Raw genomic sequence first — 18256 nt, 5'->3', positions numbered from 1 at the left:
AAGCGAGAATCTCTCTCCCCTTGACATTCAACGGCATTACCATCACTAAATTTACCACTATCAACATCCTGGGAGTTACCATTGACCAGAAACTGAACTGGACCAGCCACATAAATACTGTGGGTATAAAAGCAGGTCAGAGGCTGGGAATTCTGTGGCAAGTAACCTACCTCCGGACTCCCCAAAGCCTGTTCACCATCTACAAGGCACAAGTCAGGAGTATAATGGAATACTCTCCACTTGCCTGGATGAGTGTGGCTCCAACAACACTCAAGAAGCTTGACACCATCCAGGACAAAGCAGCCTACTTAATCAGCACTCCATCCACCACCTTAAACATTCACTCCCTCAACCACCGGTGCACAGTGACAGCAGTGTGTACCATCTACAAGATGCACTGCAGGAACTCACCACGCCTCCTTCAACAGCACCTTTCAATCCTGTGACCACTGCCACCTAGAAAGATAAGGGCAGCAAAGTCATGAGAACACCACCATCTGCAAATTCCTCTCCAAGCCACACACCATCCTGACTTGGAACTATATTGCCGTACCTTCACTGTCGCTGGATCAAAATCCTGGAACTTCCTTCCTAACAATGCTGTGGCTGTACCTGCACCAGATGGACTACAGTGGTTCAAGATGGCAGCTCACCACCACCTTCTCATGGGCAATTGGGGATGGGCAATAAATGCTGGCTTTGTTAGAGACGCCCACATCCCATGAAATGAATAAAAAAAAGTAATGCATTTAACATCACACAACTGGTGGAGGTGCCTTAACCAGCACAGGTTAGGATGTTTCCCACACAATATTGCAATTTTAATGTCACCACCACTAAGAGCATATCTGAGCGTATCAGGTGCTATGAATTACATACTAGTTTTACATCCCTGAGGCATATGGATTCAATTCCAGCCAAGACTGAGAGGATAAAAATCTTCTATCTGATGTTAAGTAATTGTACAAACTCATCCTATTTCCTTCTTGATATGACTTAGCATAAAAGCATCCCTAACTTGGCACTAATTGAGAAAATTGGCAAAGTGTCACATGGGGAGAGGGCTCTTTTACAGTTGAGGCTGAGATACATTGCTTGGACACATGGAAGGAACCTTACTCTCCATTTAACTGGGGTATACCTAATATGTTGCTTGAAGCTAACAGCGAGAGCCTAAAAGGGAAAGTTTCCAGTCCATAGCCTCAGCGTACTCACCTTGATGCGTACAACGTTTACAAAAAGTTGTAAAAGGAGTGTGGAATAGGTAGGGGATGCAATTCCTGACTTGCCTAGTGCAGCTCTCTAAGAAGTTATTGGCACAGGCTGCCTTGGGTTACATTTACACTACAAAAGTGTCTGGTTGAAGTGAGTTTGCTTTACACCAATGGCACATTTGCCATGCAAATCTAGTGTTAAGAGTTCAAGTTGACTCTGGAATGAATCATTGTCATGTATTACAACTGTGGTGCCCAATATATTTTCCTTTCTGTTTATGGATGATTGCCTGATCTTGGCTTGTCCTGTCCAGGAGGCAATATGGCTGAGAAGTGGGTAAAGAAAAATTGCTGCTTCCCATCAGTTCCCAGCACAGTGTCTTGGGCATCAACACCACCTGATCAGCGACAGAGGCCTCCTGACTCCTGCTGTGCTTAATTTTGGCAGGTATAATTTCACAAGGTTACGATAAATAACATGGGCAAGAAGCAAGGTAAATCTGAAATAAATGAGTCGTGTTTAATGGAGTTGAATTCTTTCAGCTGCCTGATTGTTTAATGAGTGCTATTTTAGAACAAGCCTATTATACAGACAGACTGATGCCAACTGTTCAGGCAGTGAATTGTGTGGAGCAGAGATTTAACTTTTCTAAAGTTCTGTCATCAAATTTAAATGCTAAGAAAACAACTAATTGAAGCATGCACTGAGGAAAATGGGATAGCTCAGTACCCTTTTTTAAATTAGTAATGATGTCATTGCTAGTTTAGAATTTTGAATGTCCTTTTTATTTGCCTAATGCGAAGTGGGAGGAAAGAAAAAATATTAATGCTCTATATCGCTCTAATTTCCCAACTCATTTACACTGAGGTAGGACGTCAAAGGTGACTTACTTTTGTGGCTTCTGCTCCACTTAATCGGCAAGTTGCATTTTACTGCATGTTACAGCCAGACCCTGTACATCATATTGGATATATTTCTTACGTGTGTTAGTGACATATCGATTTCTCTTGCAACCTAAGTGCATTGAAAATGAGTTATGCATGTTTTTAAGGTTAATTATACAGCTCCTTCCATGATATTTATACAGCTAATCGAACAGTGGTACTGCATATTGCTCCCAGTCACTGCCGCACATGCCAATTAACTGGAATGTTACATTCTTTGGTACCTTGTACTCAGAGAGCAGAATCCTTTTAATTTACTCAGTACCTGAATTATGGATTCATTGTGCTCATTAAATATACCATTAATAATCAAATATTGTCCCTGGGCCACCTGCAGCCCACCTCCAATTCATTCGTGACATTCTGGCATGGTTGCTGCTTCGTGTGTCTTCGTGTCTGCAGTCATGGCTGTGGAATGGTCACAGAGCCCACCGTGGAGATCTGCACTTGACAAAACAGAGAATTTGGTGTTTCCTCTCATACAGTGTTAGAGCTAGAATGTAACTTCTTTATCCAGAGAGTGGTGAGGTTGCAGAACTTGCTACTACAAGGGGTAGTTGAGTTGAGTAACAGATGCATTTAAGGGGAAGCTAGCTAATGACACAAGGAGAAAGGAATAAAAAGATTTACTGATAGGCTTAGATTCAGTAGGTTGGATGAGGCTTGTGTGGAGCATAAAGGGCACAGACCACTTGGGTTGAGTGGCCTGTTTCTCTGCTGTAAACTCTGTGCAATTCCATGTAGTTTGTCTTCTCTAATCAAAACTCAAAATGGACCCTGATAGATGAATTGATTAGGGGATAAATACTGACAAGGACATCAGGGAGAACTCCCCTGCTCTTCATCGAATAGTGCCATGGGATCTTTAATGTCCACCTGAGAGGGCAGCTGGAGCCTAGGTGACAATGGGATTGTTCCAGCAGCAATTGGCTTTTTTGAGTAAGTGCAACAGCATTCATTTTGAGTTCATTATTTAATTTATTTGGATGGATATGTGTGGAGATGGTTTCTGGAACGCTCAGCCTGATATAACTTTTACAGCATATGGTTGCCTGATGCAGCCGTAAGATACAGATTTGATTTTCTTTGCACAATGCAGCACTCCTTCAGTACTGCGCTGAAGTGTCCATCTAGATTACATGCTCAAATTCTTCAGCAGGGCTTGAACCCATAGCCCTCCAACTTGCAGGTGAGTGTGCCATCAGTGAGGCAAGCTGACCCTTTGAAATCTCATCAAAGAAGCCATAGATGCTGTTAATTGTCTAACTGCCCGTGAAGTGAAAATTGAGCTTGAAATAAAGCATTGAGAATTCAATCTCTGGTTTGTTTCAAAATCTTTTGAAAACAACAAAAAAAGGTACTAAATCCTCACAGGCCTTTTACTTGAACTTCAGAACCACCTACTAAGACATTCTGCATGCTCAGAATGCCATTGTTTGTTCCCCTCAACTGTTCTGGAGGGAACTATCTGATCAAAGTCTAGGCTTTTGAAATAGGCTGATGTATTGAAGTAAAAATTTTAATGTGGGTAATAAAAAAAGGAAACTCAATGGTAAATTTTTATCATGTTATTATGACGTGCAATTTTTTAATGCTTTTATTTTATTTAAAACCTTATTTCAACATTAGAAATTTTAGTTACCGAATAAATTAAATGGCAGTGAACATTGCCATTGCTGTTTCGACTGATTTAATCGGCTCACCTTCTCCTTCTGTTGGTTCTCCTGACTGGTCATTCAGAACTGGTTGTTTTCACAAGTGATTTGACTTAGTGATTTCTCGTTGGCAGTTTGATACATACATTCCCTTACCTTTTCAGTTGTCCTTTGCACTCAATAAATAAAAGTTGAAGAAAAAGGTATGAAGCGTCATTGGTGAAAATATGATAAAGTGTGACAGGAATTGAGTCAGATAGGAAGTGCACATTAAATGCAAGACTTTCTTTGGCCTCCTTGTCCCAAGAGACAATGGGTAAGCGCCTGGAGGTGGTCAGTGGTATGTGCAACAGCGCCTGGAGTGGCTATAAAGGCAAATTCCAGAGTGACAGACTCTTCCACAGGCGCTGCAGATAAAATTGGTTGTCGGGGCTGTTACACAGTTGGCTCTCTGCTTGCACTTATGTCTTTTTTCCTGCCAACTGCTAAGTCTCTTCGACTCGCCACACTTTAGCCCCGCCTTTATGGCTGTCCGCTAGCTCTGGCGATCACTGGCAACTGACTCCCACGACTTGTGGTCAATGTCACAGGACTTCATGTCGTGTTTGCAGATGTCTTTAAAGCAGAGGCATGGACGACCGGTGGGTCTGATACCAGTGACGAGCTCGCTGTACAATGTGTCCTTGGGGACCTTGCCATCTTCCATGAGGCTCACATGGCCAAGCCATCTCAAGCGCCATTGGTTCAGTAGGGTGTATATGCTGGGAATGTTGGCCGCTTCGAGGACTTCTGTGTTGGAGATACGGTCCTGTCACCTGATGTTAAGGATTCTCCGGAGACAGCGAAGATGGAATGAGTTGAGACGTCGCTCTTGGCTGACATATGTTGTCCAGGCCTCGCTGCCTTAGAGAAAGGTACTGAGGACACAGGCTTGAAACACTCAGACTTTTGTGTTCCGTGTCAGTGCGCCATTTTCCCACACCCTCTTGGCCAGTCTGGACATAGCAGTGGAAGCCTTTCCCATGTGCTTGTTGATTTCTGCATCGAGAGACAGGTTACTGGTGATAGTTGAGCCCAGGGAGGTGAACTCTAGAATCACTTCCAGAGCGTGGTCGCCGATATTGATGGATGCAGCATTTCTGACGTCCTGTCCCATGATGTTCGTTTTCTTGAGGCTGATGATTAGGTCAAATTCATTGCAGGGAGCCGCAATCCTGTCAATGAGTCTCTGCAGACACTCTTCCGTGTGAGATGTTAATGCAGCATCGTCAGCAAAGAGGAGTTCCCCGATGAGGAGTTTCCATACTTTGGTCTTCGCTCTAAGACGGGCAAATTTGAACAACCTGCCATCTGATCTTGTGTGGAGGAAAATTCCTTCTTCAGAAGACATGAACGCATGTGAGAGCAGCATGAGAAGAAGATCCCAAACAGTGTAGGTGCGAGAACACAGCCCTATTTCACACCACTCAGGATAGGAAAGGGGTCTGATGAGGCACCGCTATGCTGAATTGTGCCTTTCATATTGTCATGGAATGAGGTGATGATACTTAGTAGCTTTGGTGGACATCCGATCTTTGCTAGTAGTCTGAAGAGACCACGTCTGCTAATGAGGTCAAAGGCTTTGGTGAGATCTATGAAAGTAACGTAGAGGGGCGTCTGTTGTTCACGGCATTTCTCCTGTAGCTGGCGAAGGGAGAACAGCATGTCAATGGTGGATCTCTCTGCTCGAAAGCCACACTGTGCCTCAGAGTAGACACGTTCAGCCAGCTTCTGAAGTCTGTTTAAAACGACTCGAGCGAAGACTTTCCCCACTATGCTGAGCAGGGAGATTTCATGGTAGTTGTTGCAGTCACCGCAGTCACCCTTGTTCTTATAGAGGGTGATGATATTGGCATCATGCATGTCCTGTGGTACTGCTCTCTCGTCCCAGCACAGGCAAAGCAGTTCATGGAGTGCTGAGAGTATAGCAGGCTTGGCACTCTTGATTATTTCAGGAGTAATGCCATCCTTTTCCAGGGGCTTTTCCACTGGCTAGAGAATCAAAGGCATCACTGAGTTCCGATTTTGTTGGCTGTTCATCCAGCTCATCCATGACTGGCAGAGACTGGGCTGCATTGAGGGCGGTATCAGTGACAACATTTTCCCTGGAGTACAGTTCTAGGTAGCGCTCCACCCAGCAGACAATTTGCTTGCGTTGGTCAGTGATCGTTTCCCCTGATTTAGACTTGAGGGGAGCGATCTACTTGATGGTTGCCCCAAAAGCTCTCTTAATGCCATCATACATTCCTCTGATGTTTCTGGTGTCGGAGGCCAGCTGATTACGACTACATAGGCGTTGCCAGTAGTCATTTGCACAGCACCTGGCTGTTCTGCGCTTCTGGCTACTTTACGTGCTACGGATGTTAACTCGCTGGGGGCTTTCTTGTAGTTCAACAGTGCAGTGTGCTTAGCAGCTAAGACAGGTTCCAGCGCTTCAAAGTGAGATTGAAACCAGTCTGCATTCTGCTTCTCACGTTTTCCAAAGGTGGTCATTGGTGAGTCATAGATGGCGTCTCTGATGTGGGCCCACTTGGTCTCTGCATCCCCTGTCGGAATGTTTTGAAGGGCTTTTTCAAGTGAATTTAGAAACTTATGTGACAGCTGTGGACAAGGAATTCTGTTAGTGTTGATGCGCGGGCAGCCCTTCTGCTTGGAGTGATGCAGCTTCTTTGGTTTGAGTCTAACTTTGCTGCACACCAGGGAGTGGTCGGTGTCGCAGTCCGCACTGTGGAAGCTGTGTGTGATTTGGACACTGTTTATAGAGGCTCGCCTTGTGACGATGAGGTCCAGCTGGTGCCAACAATGTGATCTTGGGTGTCTCTGTGAAACCTGGTGACTATATAGGTCATAAATAACCATTAAAGTTTGCATATCTTGTTTCGCATATTGCATAAGTATTTAATTAACAAACTAGTTAATAAGCTTTGCATTATGACCTGAAGCAGGAAAGATAGGTTAATATTTCAGATAGGATCCTTCATCAGATGCCTATCCACTAAAGTTCAAGGAAGGCTGGAATTTCTCCCTCAGGAGATGGGCCCTGTCCACTGACTGAAAAGTCAGTAGCGAACCCGCCTCCTCCTGGCCTGGGGATCCGGACCGCATTTTGCAGTCCACAGGCCTTCAGTTGGTCTGAGGCAGGATCTCCACCTCATTGAGGCAGGAAGTCCCACCTAATGGAGCTGCCGACAATCAGTGGGCCAGCAGCTCTTAGTACCAGCAGCACCACTGGGAGCGGTGGCCACTGCTGGGACTGCAACCCAGCCATCGGAAAGAAGATGTCAGGGAGCCCCAGAACCAAGGTAAGTTTTTAGTGGCTCAGCAGGGGTGATTGGTCGGGCCCCGGCGAGGCAAGGATGGTCGATTGGGGGGATGGGAGGCGTGTTGTGTGTTGGGGGTGGTTGGGGCAGAGGGGACGGCCCTCCATCGGGCACATGGTGCCTGATCATGAGGGCCCTCACTCCCAGGCCGTTAGAAAGTCACCTGCTTTTGTCAGGCGGCTTCTCTCGGGCCTGGGCCACCCAACCAGCCATGGGCAAAATCCTTGTGGCAGTGGGTGGAGGCTCTTAAATAGCCATTACGTGGCCACTTAATGTGGCCTGGGGTGGGCAGGCTGTTTTTCGCCGCCGCCGTCCTGCGTAAAGTGGCGGTGGAGGCAGGAGTGGGTTAGGGAGGGCTCCCCGGGAGGGCTCCCCGCCCCCCCACCATCTTCCTGTTCTTTGGGGCGGCAGTAAAATTCCGGCTGAGATACCAGAAGATCTTCCAGTGCAATTTCTTTGCCATTTTTCCAGTGCCAAAGTGTTGTAATTGTTACAGCCCTGAACTCTAAGTGCCCAAGTAAATAATTAAGGGCTTCCTGAATCTTGTCTGCTGCGATGCATTTTTGTATGTGACTGAATATTGAAAAGTCTTTATTAATCTGGTAGTTAGAAACTAAAATCGTTCTTTTTTTTCCAGCCCTGACTTGTGAGGCTCCGTTTTAGTCCATTCAGAATGGGGCATCACGGGGTTGAAATCAGAGCAGTATCTGGCTCACTGGATCCTGCCTTCTTACATGGAACTTAAAGCACAGTAACAGTCCCTTCAGCCCAACTGGTCTATGCTAATGTTTATGTTCCACATGAGCCTCCTCCCACCTTATTTCTCTCACCTGACAAACAAATCCTTCTAATTCTTTCTCCCTCATGTGTTTATCTAGCTCCGCCTTAAAGGCATCTATGCTATTCTTCTTTACTACTCCAGGTGGTAGCGGGTTCCACATTCTAACAACTTTCTAGGTAAATAAGTTTCTCCTGAATTCCTCATTGGATTTATTGGTGATGATCTTATTTATGGCGCTTAGCTTTGGTCGCCTCTACAAGTGGAAACATCTTCTCTACTTCTGCCCTCTCTTTCCCTTTTCATAACTTTAAAGATCTCTATCAGGTCCCCTCTCAATCTCAACCATTCTAGAAAAAAGCGTATCAGGTTGTTCAGTCTTTCCCGGTAGTTGTACCAAGTGTGCATCACTTTTTTACAGCATTGTTTTGACCAAAGGCAGGTGAGGGCCTTATGAACATGTAAAAGTGACAGTGCAATGATTTCATTCAGACCGTGTTTCGATTTTAGCCCTGCACCGGGGGAAGCCGCCATAAAGTGGTTCAAGGCTGGAAGAGGTCCAGGAAAGTACACTTGGAATTTTTGAAAAAAGATTTCTTTATGGGCCAGAAGGAGCAAGAACAATTCTCTGGGCCCTGGAGGAAGACTTCGGGCCTTACCTGCCCTGGTTTCCCACCCCTACTCTAGTATAATGGCTCAAAAGAGTTAATGTTTGGGACAGTGTGAGTAATACCACCCACTGCAATGATGTAAGAGATCACATGAAAGAGACTTGAAGGAGAAGGAGAATGGCATCAGTGGAGTTAGATATACTTGTATATAGCTGTATATAGTTCTCGAATATGTAATAAACTAATTATTGTTAAACCTGACTGAAGACTCAGTAACCTCTCCTAACTAGACTAACCAAATATACAACATTGTGAACAGTGGTGGGTTTTTCCATATAACACCCAGAAAATTATGAAAAAATACTTAGAAGCAGAGTGACCTGAAAATAATGGCACCAAAACTATACCAAGACTGCACAACTCGAGAAGCAGCTGTGAAAAGCTCCAGAGCAGAACTATAGACAAGTGAGGCACAGAGAGTCAGGGAGTCAGCAAGTCAGCTTGCAGTGGCACTCAGGCTGCACCACAGAGTCATGGTGGTCGTTAAAACTCCCGGTCACAGGCTTAGAGTCGGAGACCACGCAACAATCGAGGATCTGGTGAGAAAACCTTAAAAAAGAGTACAAAATTGTTTGTAACAGCATGCCAGGTAGGCAGCACTGGGAAAACCAAATACCCTTAACAAGGGTGGATCGGAGGTCGACGCCATTACACGTGGCGATTGTGTGGCTGAAAAACACAGGAAAATGTCTGAAAAGTGCAGGTAAACTTCCAGTAAGGAAAATTTAAAATAGAAAGAAAACTACCTAAAGATTAGAAAGCCATGGACCTTAAATTTACCCTACCAGAGAAATCTGGACACGTGGAAGGACCAAATCAAACTCAAAACTGGTCACTTCGGAGAAAAACAATTTTGAGGTACAGAATTTCTTCAAAATTAGACAGCATATCTGAAGCAGAGCAAGTCAACACATTACTTTATTCCATCAGAGAAGTAGCAGGATTCTAGAAGGGGACACATTCAACAGAAGGGTCCAGAGACCAGGTGAACTGGTAGATGCCTATATTAATAACCTTTACAGGCTACTTAAAGGATGTGCATATGGAGAGCTAAAAGCAGAATTAATACGAGGCTGCATTGTAGTAGGTATTGCTGATGAATTCCTTTCAGATTTATTGCTGTCTAAGGAAGACCTCACCCTAGACAAAGCAATACAGCTGGTGAGACAAGCAGAGGTCTGTAAGCAGAATAAAGCAATCCTGAGAAGTGAAGAAAAACCTTGGTTCAGGAAACCTCCAGTGACCATACAGTTCCTTAAGTACAGGACCGTAAAAGTGCCAGAAAAGGAGGTACACTTGGGAGGGAAGATGCAAGATGCCATGAAATCCTGCCCGTGGTCTGGTGCCAAAAAAGACCCGCAGGCACGGACAGCATCCTGCAAACAAAGCAGAATGCTTTCACTGCAAGAAAGTTGGCCATTTTGGTAAGATGTGCCAAGGTAAAACCTCTACTTTCACAGGTTCTAAAGGAAAGGTCTTCACGCTTAGAACTATTCATGAAGTAGAACAATCTCCATCAGAAGAGAAATCAGAAAACTTCCTTGGTGAGATCAATAACCCTAATCATGCATTCTAGACTGCAGATATATATGTCAACGGACATATCACCAACTTTAAACTAGACACTGGATCAAGCGTAACAGTTTTATCAGAAAATGAACCATGGTTATCAATGCATTTCCTTCAACCAACAGAAACTCAGTAACATGGTCCCGGAGGGATTGAACTGAAAGCTACAGGCAACACTCCAGTACAAGGGAAAGCAGATATTGGAAACACTCTATGTTTTACAGAATCAAGAATTTTCTTTTAAATAGAAGAGCTTGTATAGCCCTTAATCTTGTCAGGAAAGTGGAAGAAAATAAAAAATAAAAAAATAAATAAAATAAAAAAATTAAGCAGCAAGAATCCAGGAGTCACTTCCAAAAATACTTTCCAAAATTATTTACTGATCTAGGAAGACGTAAGACCGAATATAGTATTACTTTGTGAAAAGATGCTAAATCTGTATGTTTTTTTCATGCCTAGGAAGATACCACACCCAATAATGAAACAAGTCCAACATCAGCTGGAAGAGATGACCAAGATGAGAGTCATTTCTCATGTCATTGAGCCTACAGAGTGGTGCTGTGGAATGGTTCCAGTTACCAAACCTAACGGTATTCTTCGCATTTGTTTAGACTTAACTCCATAAGGCAGTAGCCGGAGAAATCCACCCAATGTCCTCAGTAGACAAAAGCTTGGCAAAGTTACTCAAAAATACCATATTCACAAAGTTTGGCATGAATAGTGGCTTTTGGCAAGTCCCGTTGAATGAGAAGTTAAGTTTATTGATGATCGTTTGGAAGATTTGGAATAACATCAGCAATGGAAATATTCCAAAGAACTATGTCGATCATTCTACTGGGCCTTAAAGAAGTAATATGCCATATGGATGACGTCTTAGCCCATGGAGAATCCATCGAAGAACATGACTTGAGAGTTAGAGTGGTTTTGGATCGTCTACAAGAGGAAGACCTGACACTTAATGAAAAGTCTGAATTCTCAAAAACATCTATTTGTTTCCTAGGTCACGTTGTTAGTAGTAAGGGCATAATGGCAGACCCGCAAAAGACGAGAGCCGTTAGTGAATTCCCAATTCCTACTTCTGCCCATTATCTTCAACGATTCCTTGGAATTGTTAATCAGTTGGCAAAATTTCTGCCCAATCTAGTGCAAGTTATTGAACCCTTAAAACAACCATTAAGGAAAGCTCAAACATTGTGTTGGAATATACATCAGGAACAGGCATTTCAAAGGATCAAGGAAATGCTAATTTCGCCAGATATCTTTGCACATTATAACCCCTCATTACCAACCATATTTGCAGCAGATGCCTCATCTACAGGGTTAGGGGCAGACCTTTCTCAAGAACTGTTAGATGGATGTTGCAGACCGGCTTATTATGCATCACGAGCACTGTCTGAGACTGAGACAAATTGAGAAAGAAGCCCTCGTACTCATGTGGGCTTTTGAAAAATTCTCTGATTATATCATAGGTTGTCATTGAAACAGACCATAAACCCCTAGTTTCCTTACTTGATGAAAATGAATCTCAAAAAACATTCTTGCAAGTTCCAGAGACTCCAGTTGAGGTGAATGAGATTCACGTACGAAATGGTCTATGTGCAGGGCAAGCTGCAAATGGCAGACGATGCATTGTGCAGAGCTACTGTTGACCATCCTACACAACAGGATGTTAACTTCATTTATGAGACGGAGTCATATTCTCGGAGATCTTATTTAGTACATACTTCAGAAGGTACCATAAGAAACAGGAGAAATCTTATTTCTATACATCAAAAACATCAGTCAGTCATACATTTGGATGAACTAGATGTTGAACCTGAAATTCAGAAAGCACCAGATACTACAAACCACAATGAAGGCCATCCAAGTCGAGAAAGGCTACCAATCTTTCAAGTCTCACAACACGATTAGGGAGAGTTGTGAAGCCTCCAGACAGATTGAATTTATGATGTCAGAGACTTGGGGAGAGATGGGGTAGTATGTTAATGTACAAAAAAAGGACAAAGACTTGGGGGGTGATGTAGTATAAGGGTGTGAAAGGGTCAATGTTTGGGACAGTGTGAATGATACCTCCCACTATAACAATCTAAGAGATCACAGCAGAGAGAAAGACTTGAAGGAGAAGCAGAATGGCATCAGTGGAGTTAGGCATGCTTTTATATAGCTGCATATAGTTCTCTAATACGTAATAGTTATTGTTAAATCTTACCGGAGACTCAGTAATCTCTCCTAGCTAGACTAGCCAAACATACAACACCTACCTCCCACTATATTCATGTCCAGAATCCCCACTGACCCAACACACTTACTGAAGTGGTAAAGACCATTCCTGCAAGTCTACTCCAGCCATTCCCTGCTGCACTTGACCTGCTCCCATGCACTGGCCCAGAATCATTGTCACCAGGGTTGGGTGAGAGCCGGGCCTGGACTATGTTAATGAGGCCCTGGAATTAAAATTGTCCACACTGCCTGCCCTACATTCACCACTCGTCCCAGATGAAGATCAGCGCCATAGACTGAAGTCTTCCTTTGCACATTTCTTGAAGCAAACACGGAATGCAGCAATAATTTGATTAAAACTCAGCCAGGGTCATAGTAACATTACATTTGATGCTGGATGGGTTTATTTGCAGGTCTTATTTCATTTGAATTCACCGCAACTGTATTATTTATGGTGCTTCGGCTGAGTGTACTTTTTATGATATTCCATTGTTCATCCTCCAAATATTTGCTGAAATATTAATTAAAGGAGAAGGAGAGCCTAAAGGGAAAACCTGCAGTACAAAGTACTACCCAACATGCATTATTGAACAAACAGTGAAGAATGCAACTTCTACATTCTAGGAGATAGCTTTGATTTAGCGAACCATTCTGCCTCCCATGGAGACCCACCATTGCTAGTCTTTTATTGTCTCTGCTGTATATTATGGGTTAGCCTGAGCATGTCCCAGAGGGACCCAGTTCCTTTCTATGGACATCAGTATTTCAGACTGCCTTAGCGAATCATCTAAGATGGGGAAAACGTAGTACCCAGACTGTACTAGATGCCTCCAGATGGGCACTTTAGGATAGAAATTCGTGCAGTGGAGATCACAAAACTGGCCACAATGTTGCACCAATTGGCAACCAATAGGACCCAAGGAAAAATTGCAGCAAAATTGGTTTGGTATGGCTTGGATTAACACATTTCACAGGTACAGATCTCATAGACTTTAAACTGCTGTTTACAGCCATTGCTTGTGTATTCAGTAATTTCAGATGCACGGCTGAAGCTTGCCTTTTGTTTCACTTTGTTTTATTTTGTTCCTGTTATTGCCTTGATGTTGCATAGGTACCTTTCAAGCTAAATCTCATTTCGGCTCATTTTCTGCAGGCAGACAGTTTTTGACATAATGGGCTGGATTTTACATTGCGGCAGATGTAAGCAATGGGGATATTAAATGCAGTGGCTCATTTAAATGCTGGGGCGGACCGCACACCACCCCCCCCCACCCCCAACCCCGATGACATGGAGGGGGCGGGTGGTTTGTCCCTAGCACTGGCGTCAGATGCCTCTGCGCAGGCACTTCAACCTTTACTCCTTCCTACCATCTTTTAAACCATTCAAATCGTCCTGATGCCCTTCCAAACCCCCCACACCCCTGCACTGAAAAACTTACCTGCTCTCCCCTCCCCACCAGTGTCCCGCCTCGGATTCCCAGATGGGCATCTGAAGGCGCGGGAGTGCTGGCTAACAGCACCAATATCAGAGCAGGGTGGATGGCGGGAGCAGGTAAGTAATTAATTCATTTATTTGCATTTTTAAAAAATATGCAGATTTTGGAACCGTCGCCGAGCGGCGTTGGGGATAGGGTGACAGCCACGAGGCCTCACCACCACTGGCAATATCGGGCCGGGCCTTCCTGGCATCAAGGCCTGGGGCGGGCCTCTGCCAGAGGCATTTTCCGGCACCCCCGCCACGACTCCCGACGTGGGGGGAGCTGTAAATCCAACCCAATCATGTTTTTTAACCAAATACTCTTCCTTATCTCCCCTTCCCTACTAAAAATGTTTACTCATTGGGCAGAATTTTGACTTAAAGGGCAGGTTTTTCTCAGGGTCGGGTTTAAAGTCGTCTGAGAAATCTGTTTGCCCACCCAACCCTGCCTCCAACCTGCTCGTTTCCGGTTTAAACTGAGAATGGAAGGTGGGTGGGTGACTAACCCGGTTCAAGGAGGCATGTTGGAATTTAACAACTGTTGTCTGGGTTTCTGGAGCACCGGGTCACCCAGCAGCTTCCTCGCGGTGAGGACATGGTGGATTCAGGAGGCAAGTGCCTTCACACCTACTTCCTGGATCCAGGTGCCAGCCTGAGCAGCCTCCACGATTGGGCACTCCAACAACCTTCTCCCCGAGACCTTCAACCTCCCCTCCCCCCACCATAGCAGGCCTCGATCCTCTCCCTCCGATGCCTCCCAAATCCCCACCCAAGCCTCCGATTCACTCAATCAACACTAGATTCCAACCTTCATCCACCTTAGTCACAGATCCCCTCCCACCCTGATTGCCCCCTATTACGTCTCCTGGTTGTCTTCTGGATATGTTAGAAATAATCATACTTTAGACTTGGAAAGGCTGCAGTTCGTTGTTTATCCGTTCAGCTTCCATGCTGCTAGTGTCCTGTTACACATCGCATGGCTCTAGTGCAGCTGTGAATGTGGCCCCCTGGAACACTTACACATAACTAATTAGCTGGGAACTAATTGTTACTAGCACTTTACAGATAGTATACTAATATATAACGCTCCAGTTCCCTGTTCCTGGCACAGACCTGCTCCCCATCTGTCAATTTGGAGTGGGATTTGAGTTCACAACCTTCTGACTCAGGCCGGAGTGCTACCTAAGCCACGGCTGACATAGTTAGTGATGGAATAGAATCTTTGAATTTAAATACGTTGGATTTTTTTGGTTGCAATTTAAAACAAATCACATTCTCTTGACTCGTTACAGTTGCCAGTGAAGATCTACGGCCCAGCTTATACTTTGTCAATGGATCTTTGCGAGAGGTAGTCTTCGCTAGTACCATGGGGACACTGTTACCATGCCCTGCATCAGGGAATCCCCAAACAACCCTGCGCTGGTACCTAGCAACCGGAGAAGAGATGTACGACGTCCCAGGGATCCGGCACGTCCATCCGAATGGCACTCTCCAGATCTTCCCTTTCCCTCCTTCAAGTTTTAATAACTTAATCCACGACAATTCATACTATTGCACAGCAGAAAATCCTTCAGGGAAAATTAGAAGTCAGGATATTCACATTAAGGCTGGTGAGTATGATAATGTTCTTATGAGAGTATGCGAACGTTAAGAATCTTACTACAGTCAAGACCCTCAGCAGTCGTTGCAAGGATCTTGACTGTGTCACAACGTTGGACCTCTTGGTTTGCATTTTTGTACAATTAGAATCATAGAATTGCACAGTATCAAAGGAGGCCATTCAACCCTTTGTGCCTGTGCTAGATCTTTGAATGAGCTATCCAATAAGCTCCACTCCCTCCCTCTTTCTCCATAACCCTGCTATTTTTCATTTCCACGTTTATGTCCAACTCTCTTTTGAAAGTTAGTATTGAATTTTTACCACCACCCTTTCAGGCATTACATTCCAGATCATCACAAGTTGCTGTGGAAATATTCACCTCATTTCCCTTCTGGTTCTTTTGTCAGTTATCTCAAAACTGTGTCCTGCTAGTGAAAATAATTTCTCCCTTGTACTCGTTCAAACCCCATCATGGTTTTGAACACCTCGAATTAATTACAGATTTAAAATAATTGGTAAAAGAAGCAAAAGCGACATGAGGAAAATCTTTTTCACACAGTGAGTGGTTAAGTTCTGGAATGTGCTGGCTGAGAACGTGGTGGAGGCAGGTTCAACTGAAGCATTCAAAAGGGAATTAGATTGTTATATGAAAAGGAAGAATGTGCAGGATTATGGGAAGAAGGCAGGGGAGTGGCAGTAGATGAATTGCTCATTCGGAGAGCCGGGGCAGATACGATGGGCTGAACGGCCACCTTCTGCTCTGTAACAATTCTCCGATTCTACCCTTCAGCTTTTGTGTTCTAAGGAGAGCAATCACAGTTTCTCTAGTCTCTCCACATAACTGAAGGCCCTCACCACTGGCACCATTCTAGAAAATCTCTTCTGCACCTTCTCCAAGGCCTTAACATCCTTCCCAAAGTGTGGTGCCCAGAAATGAGTACAATACTCCAGCTAAGGCCTGAATTGTAATTTACAAATGTTTAGCATGACTTCCTTTCTTTTTACTCTGTGCATCACTGAATGCTGTTCTGGGTCTATGCACTGTTCTTTCAGTTCTCTGGTCTGATTCCAAAGACAGAATTTTTAGTTACCTGACCTGCAGGGAGAGGGTCCGTCAAAATGTCACGGGGAATCCACAATTTGGGATTTCCCCACATGCTGACACACCTGATTGGTTCCCTGACCGGAAGCCAGCCAGATTGACAGGGTGGATCCAGTCAGCTGGCGAGCTGGTCAGTGAGGGCTTTAGCACCAGGTAGGTCCGCGGTGGGGATGGAGGGGGGTGTGCAGGGAAGGAGGAGGTGGGAGGGTTGTCCGGGTGGGCAGGGGGAGGGGGCAGGGATGTTGATCATGGGGAGGAGGGGGCTTGATTTGGAATTCTGGGGGAGGAGGGGTTTTGAATGAGGAGGGTTGTGTGGTCCATCATGGGGGGAGGGGGAGTTGATCGAGGGCGGGTAAAAAGAGAGGGGTGTGCCACCAATCCTGGGGGAAGGTCAGGGGCTTGAGAGGAGGAGGTCAGAGGCTTTATGGTGGGGGTGGAGGGGATCAGAGTCCTCAGGGGGAAATCAGAAACTCAGAGAGGTCGGAGGTGGAGGATCAGAGTTCGGAGGCCTTGTGACTGGGGGGGTGTGGCTGGTGGTGGGATTGGTGGTGGGCAGGTGTGAAGGCACTTACAACCCAAACCCACCAGGTCCTCGTCTCGATAGGCTTGATAACATTGAAAACCTGAATGACAATAAGGCTCGCAGCTTCATTATCATATTTACAGTTCCAACCCGCCTCCTTGGATTGGATTGGTTGCCTGTTCACCTTTTGGCCTCAGTTAAAGCCAGAAATGAGTGGGTCAGGAAACAGATTTTTCAGACTTTAACCTTCCTCCCAGCCCCCCACCCCTCATCCTGCACCTGACCCAAACACATCATTTTAGGTCAAAATTCCCCCCCAAGTCTAGTTCGGGTAGATGGGAAGAAAATTTATCTTTTCTGTCCTTTTCCCTTTACTTAACAAATATTGGGCCAATGCAATTTGCAGACAGAAGAGCTTAAAAGAAATTTAAAACAGTCTAACTAATAAAACCCTTTAACTTAAAAACTGGAACTGCTGGAAATACACAACAGATTCTTTAGTGTCTGAAAAAAGGAAAGACATTTAACATTTCGGGAGAGACCCTTTTTTAAATTAATTCTCAGGATATCGGCGTCTCTGGCAAGGTCAGCATTAATTACCCATCCTTGCTTGCCCTTGAGAAGCTGTCTTCTTGAACCACTGTAGTCCATGTTAGAACTTTGTAATCTTTTCTCTTTTCAGATCCTCTTCTAGAATTTTCTCCTCATTTATTTTGCAGAGACAAAATGTTCATTCCTTCAGCCTGGACTGAATTAAACCCAGGTTCTATCAGTGCAATGGCAGTTTATGAACCACAGCAACACTGTTATAATCCAGAAAGCCAGGATAGAACTGGAGCCAATCTTTATACATTTCCATAAGCATTTATTTATAGTTACACATTACAAGCATACACCCCTTCACCCAACAACTACAGTTTTAATCTGTGTTTATTTATAGGTGCACAAGTGAATCCCTAGTTAATACCCACCACTTGCATACAATTAAACAATTAAAAATTAACAAATTAAACAATTAAAAATTAACAATCAACAATGTCTCAGTGCCATTATGAAATAAATGCTGGGATATCCACTAGTGTTTTGTTAAACTGTGTGTAAGGTTAGCTGCTTGTAAACACTAGAATACCCTCCCTAAAGCTC

At 44.5% G+C, this 18256-nt stretch overlaps 1 protein-coding gene across 5 annotated transcripts in view; it reads left to right on the top strand.

The window, feature by feature from the left end:
* The first annotated feature begins 15239 nt into the window (after positions 1–15239).
* Positions 15240–18256, top strand: part of LOC137374264 (cell adhesion molecule DSCAM) — a 555631-nt gene continuing 552614 nt past the window's right edge. For all 5 annotated transcript variants that reach the window (XM_068040060.1, XM_068040056.1, XM_068040059.1 and 2 more), the window contains exon 1: positions 15240–15498. In XM_068040060.1, the coding sequence (XP_067896161.1) occupies positions 15255–15498 (244 nt within the window). In that variant the 5' untranslated portion in view covers positions 15240–15254. The remainder of the gene's footprint in view (positions 15499–18256) is intronic.

Source organism: Heterodontus francisci, chromosome 10, assembly GCF_036365525.1.
Source record: "Heterodontus francisci isolate sHetFra1 chromosome 10, sHetFra1.hap1, whole genome shotgun sequence".
NCBI lineage: Eukaryota > Metazoa > Chordata > Chondrichthyes > Heterodontiformes > Heterodontidae > Heterodontus > Heterodontus francisci.
The sequence above is the reverse complement of the archived record's forward strand: the minus strand, read 5'-3'. Positions and strand labels throughout refer to the sequence as shown.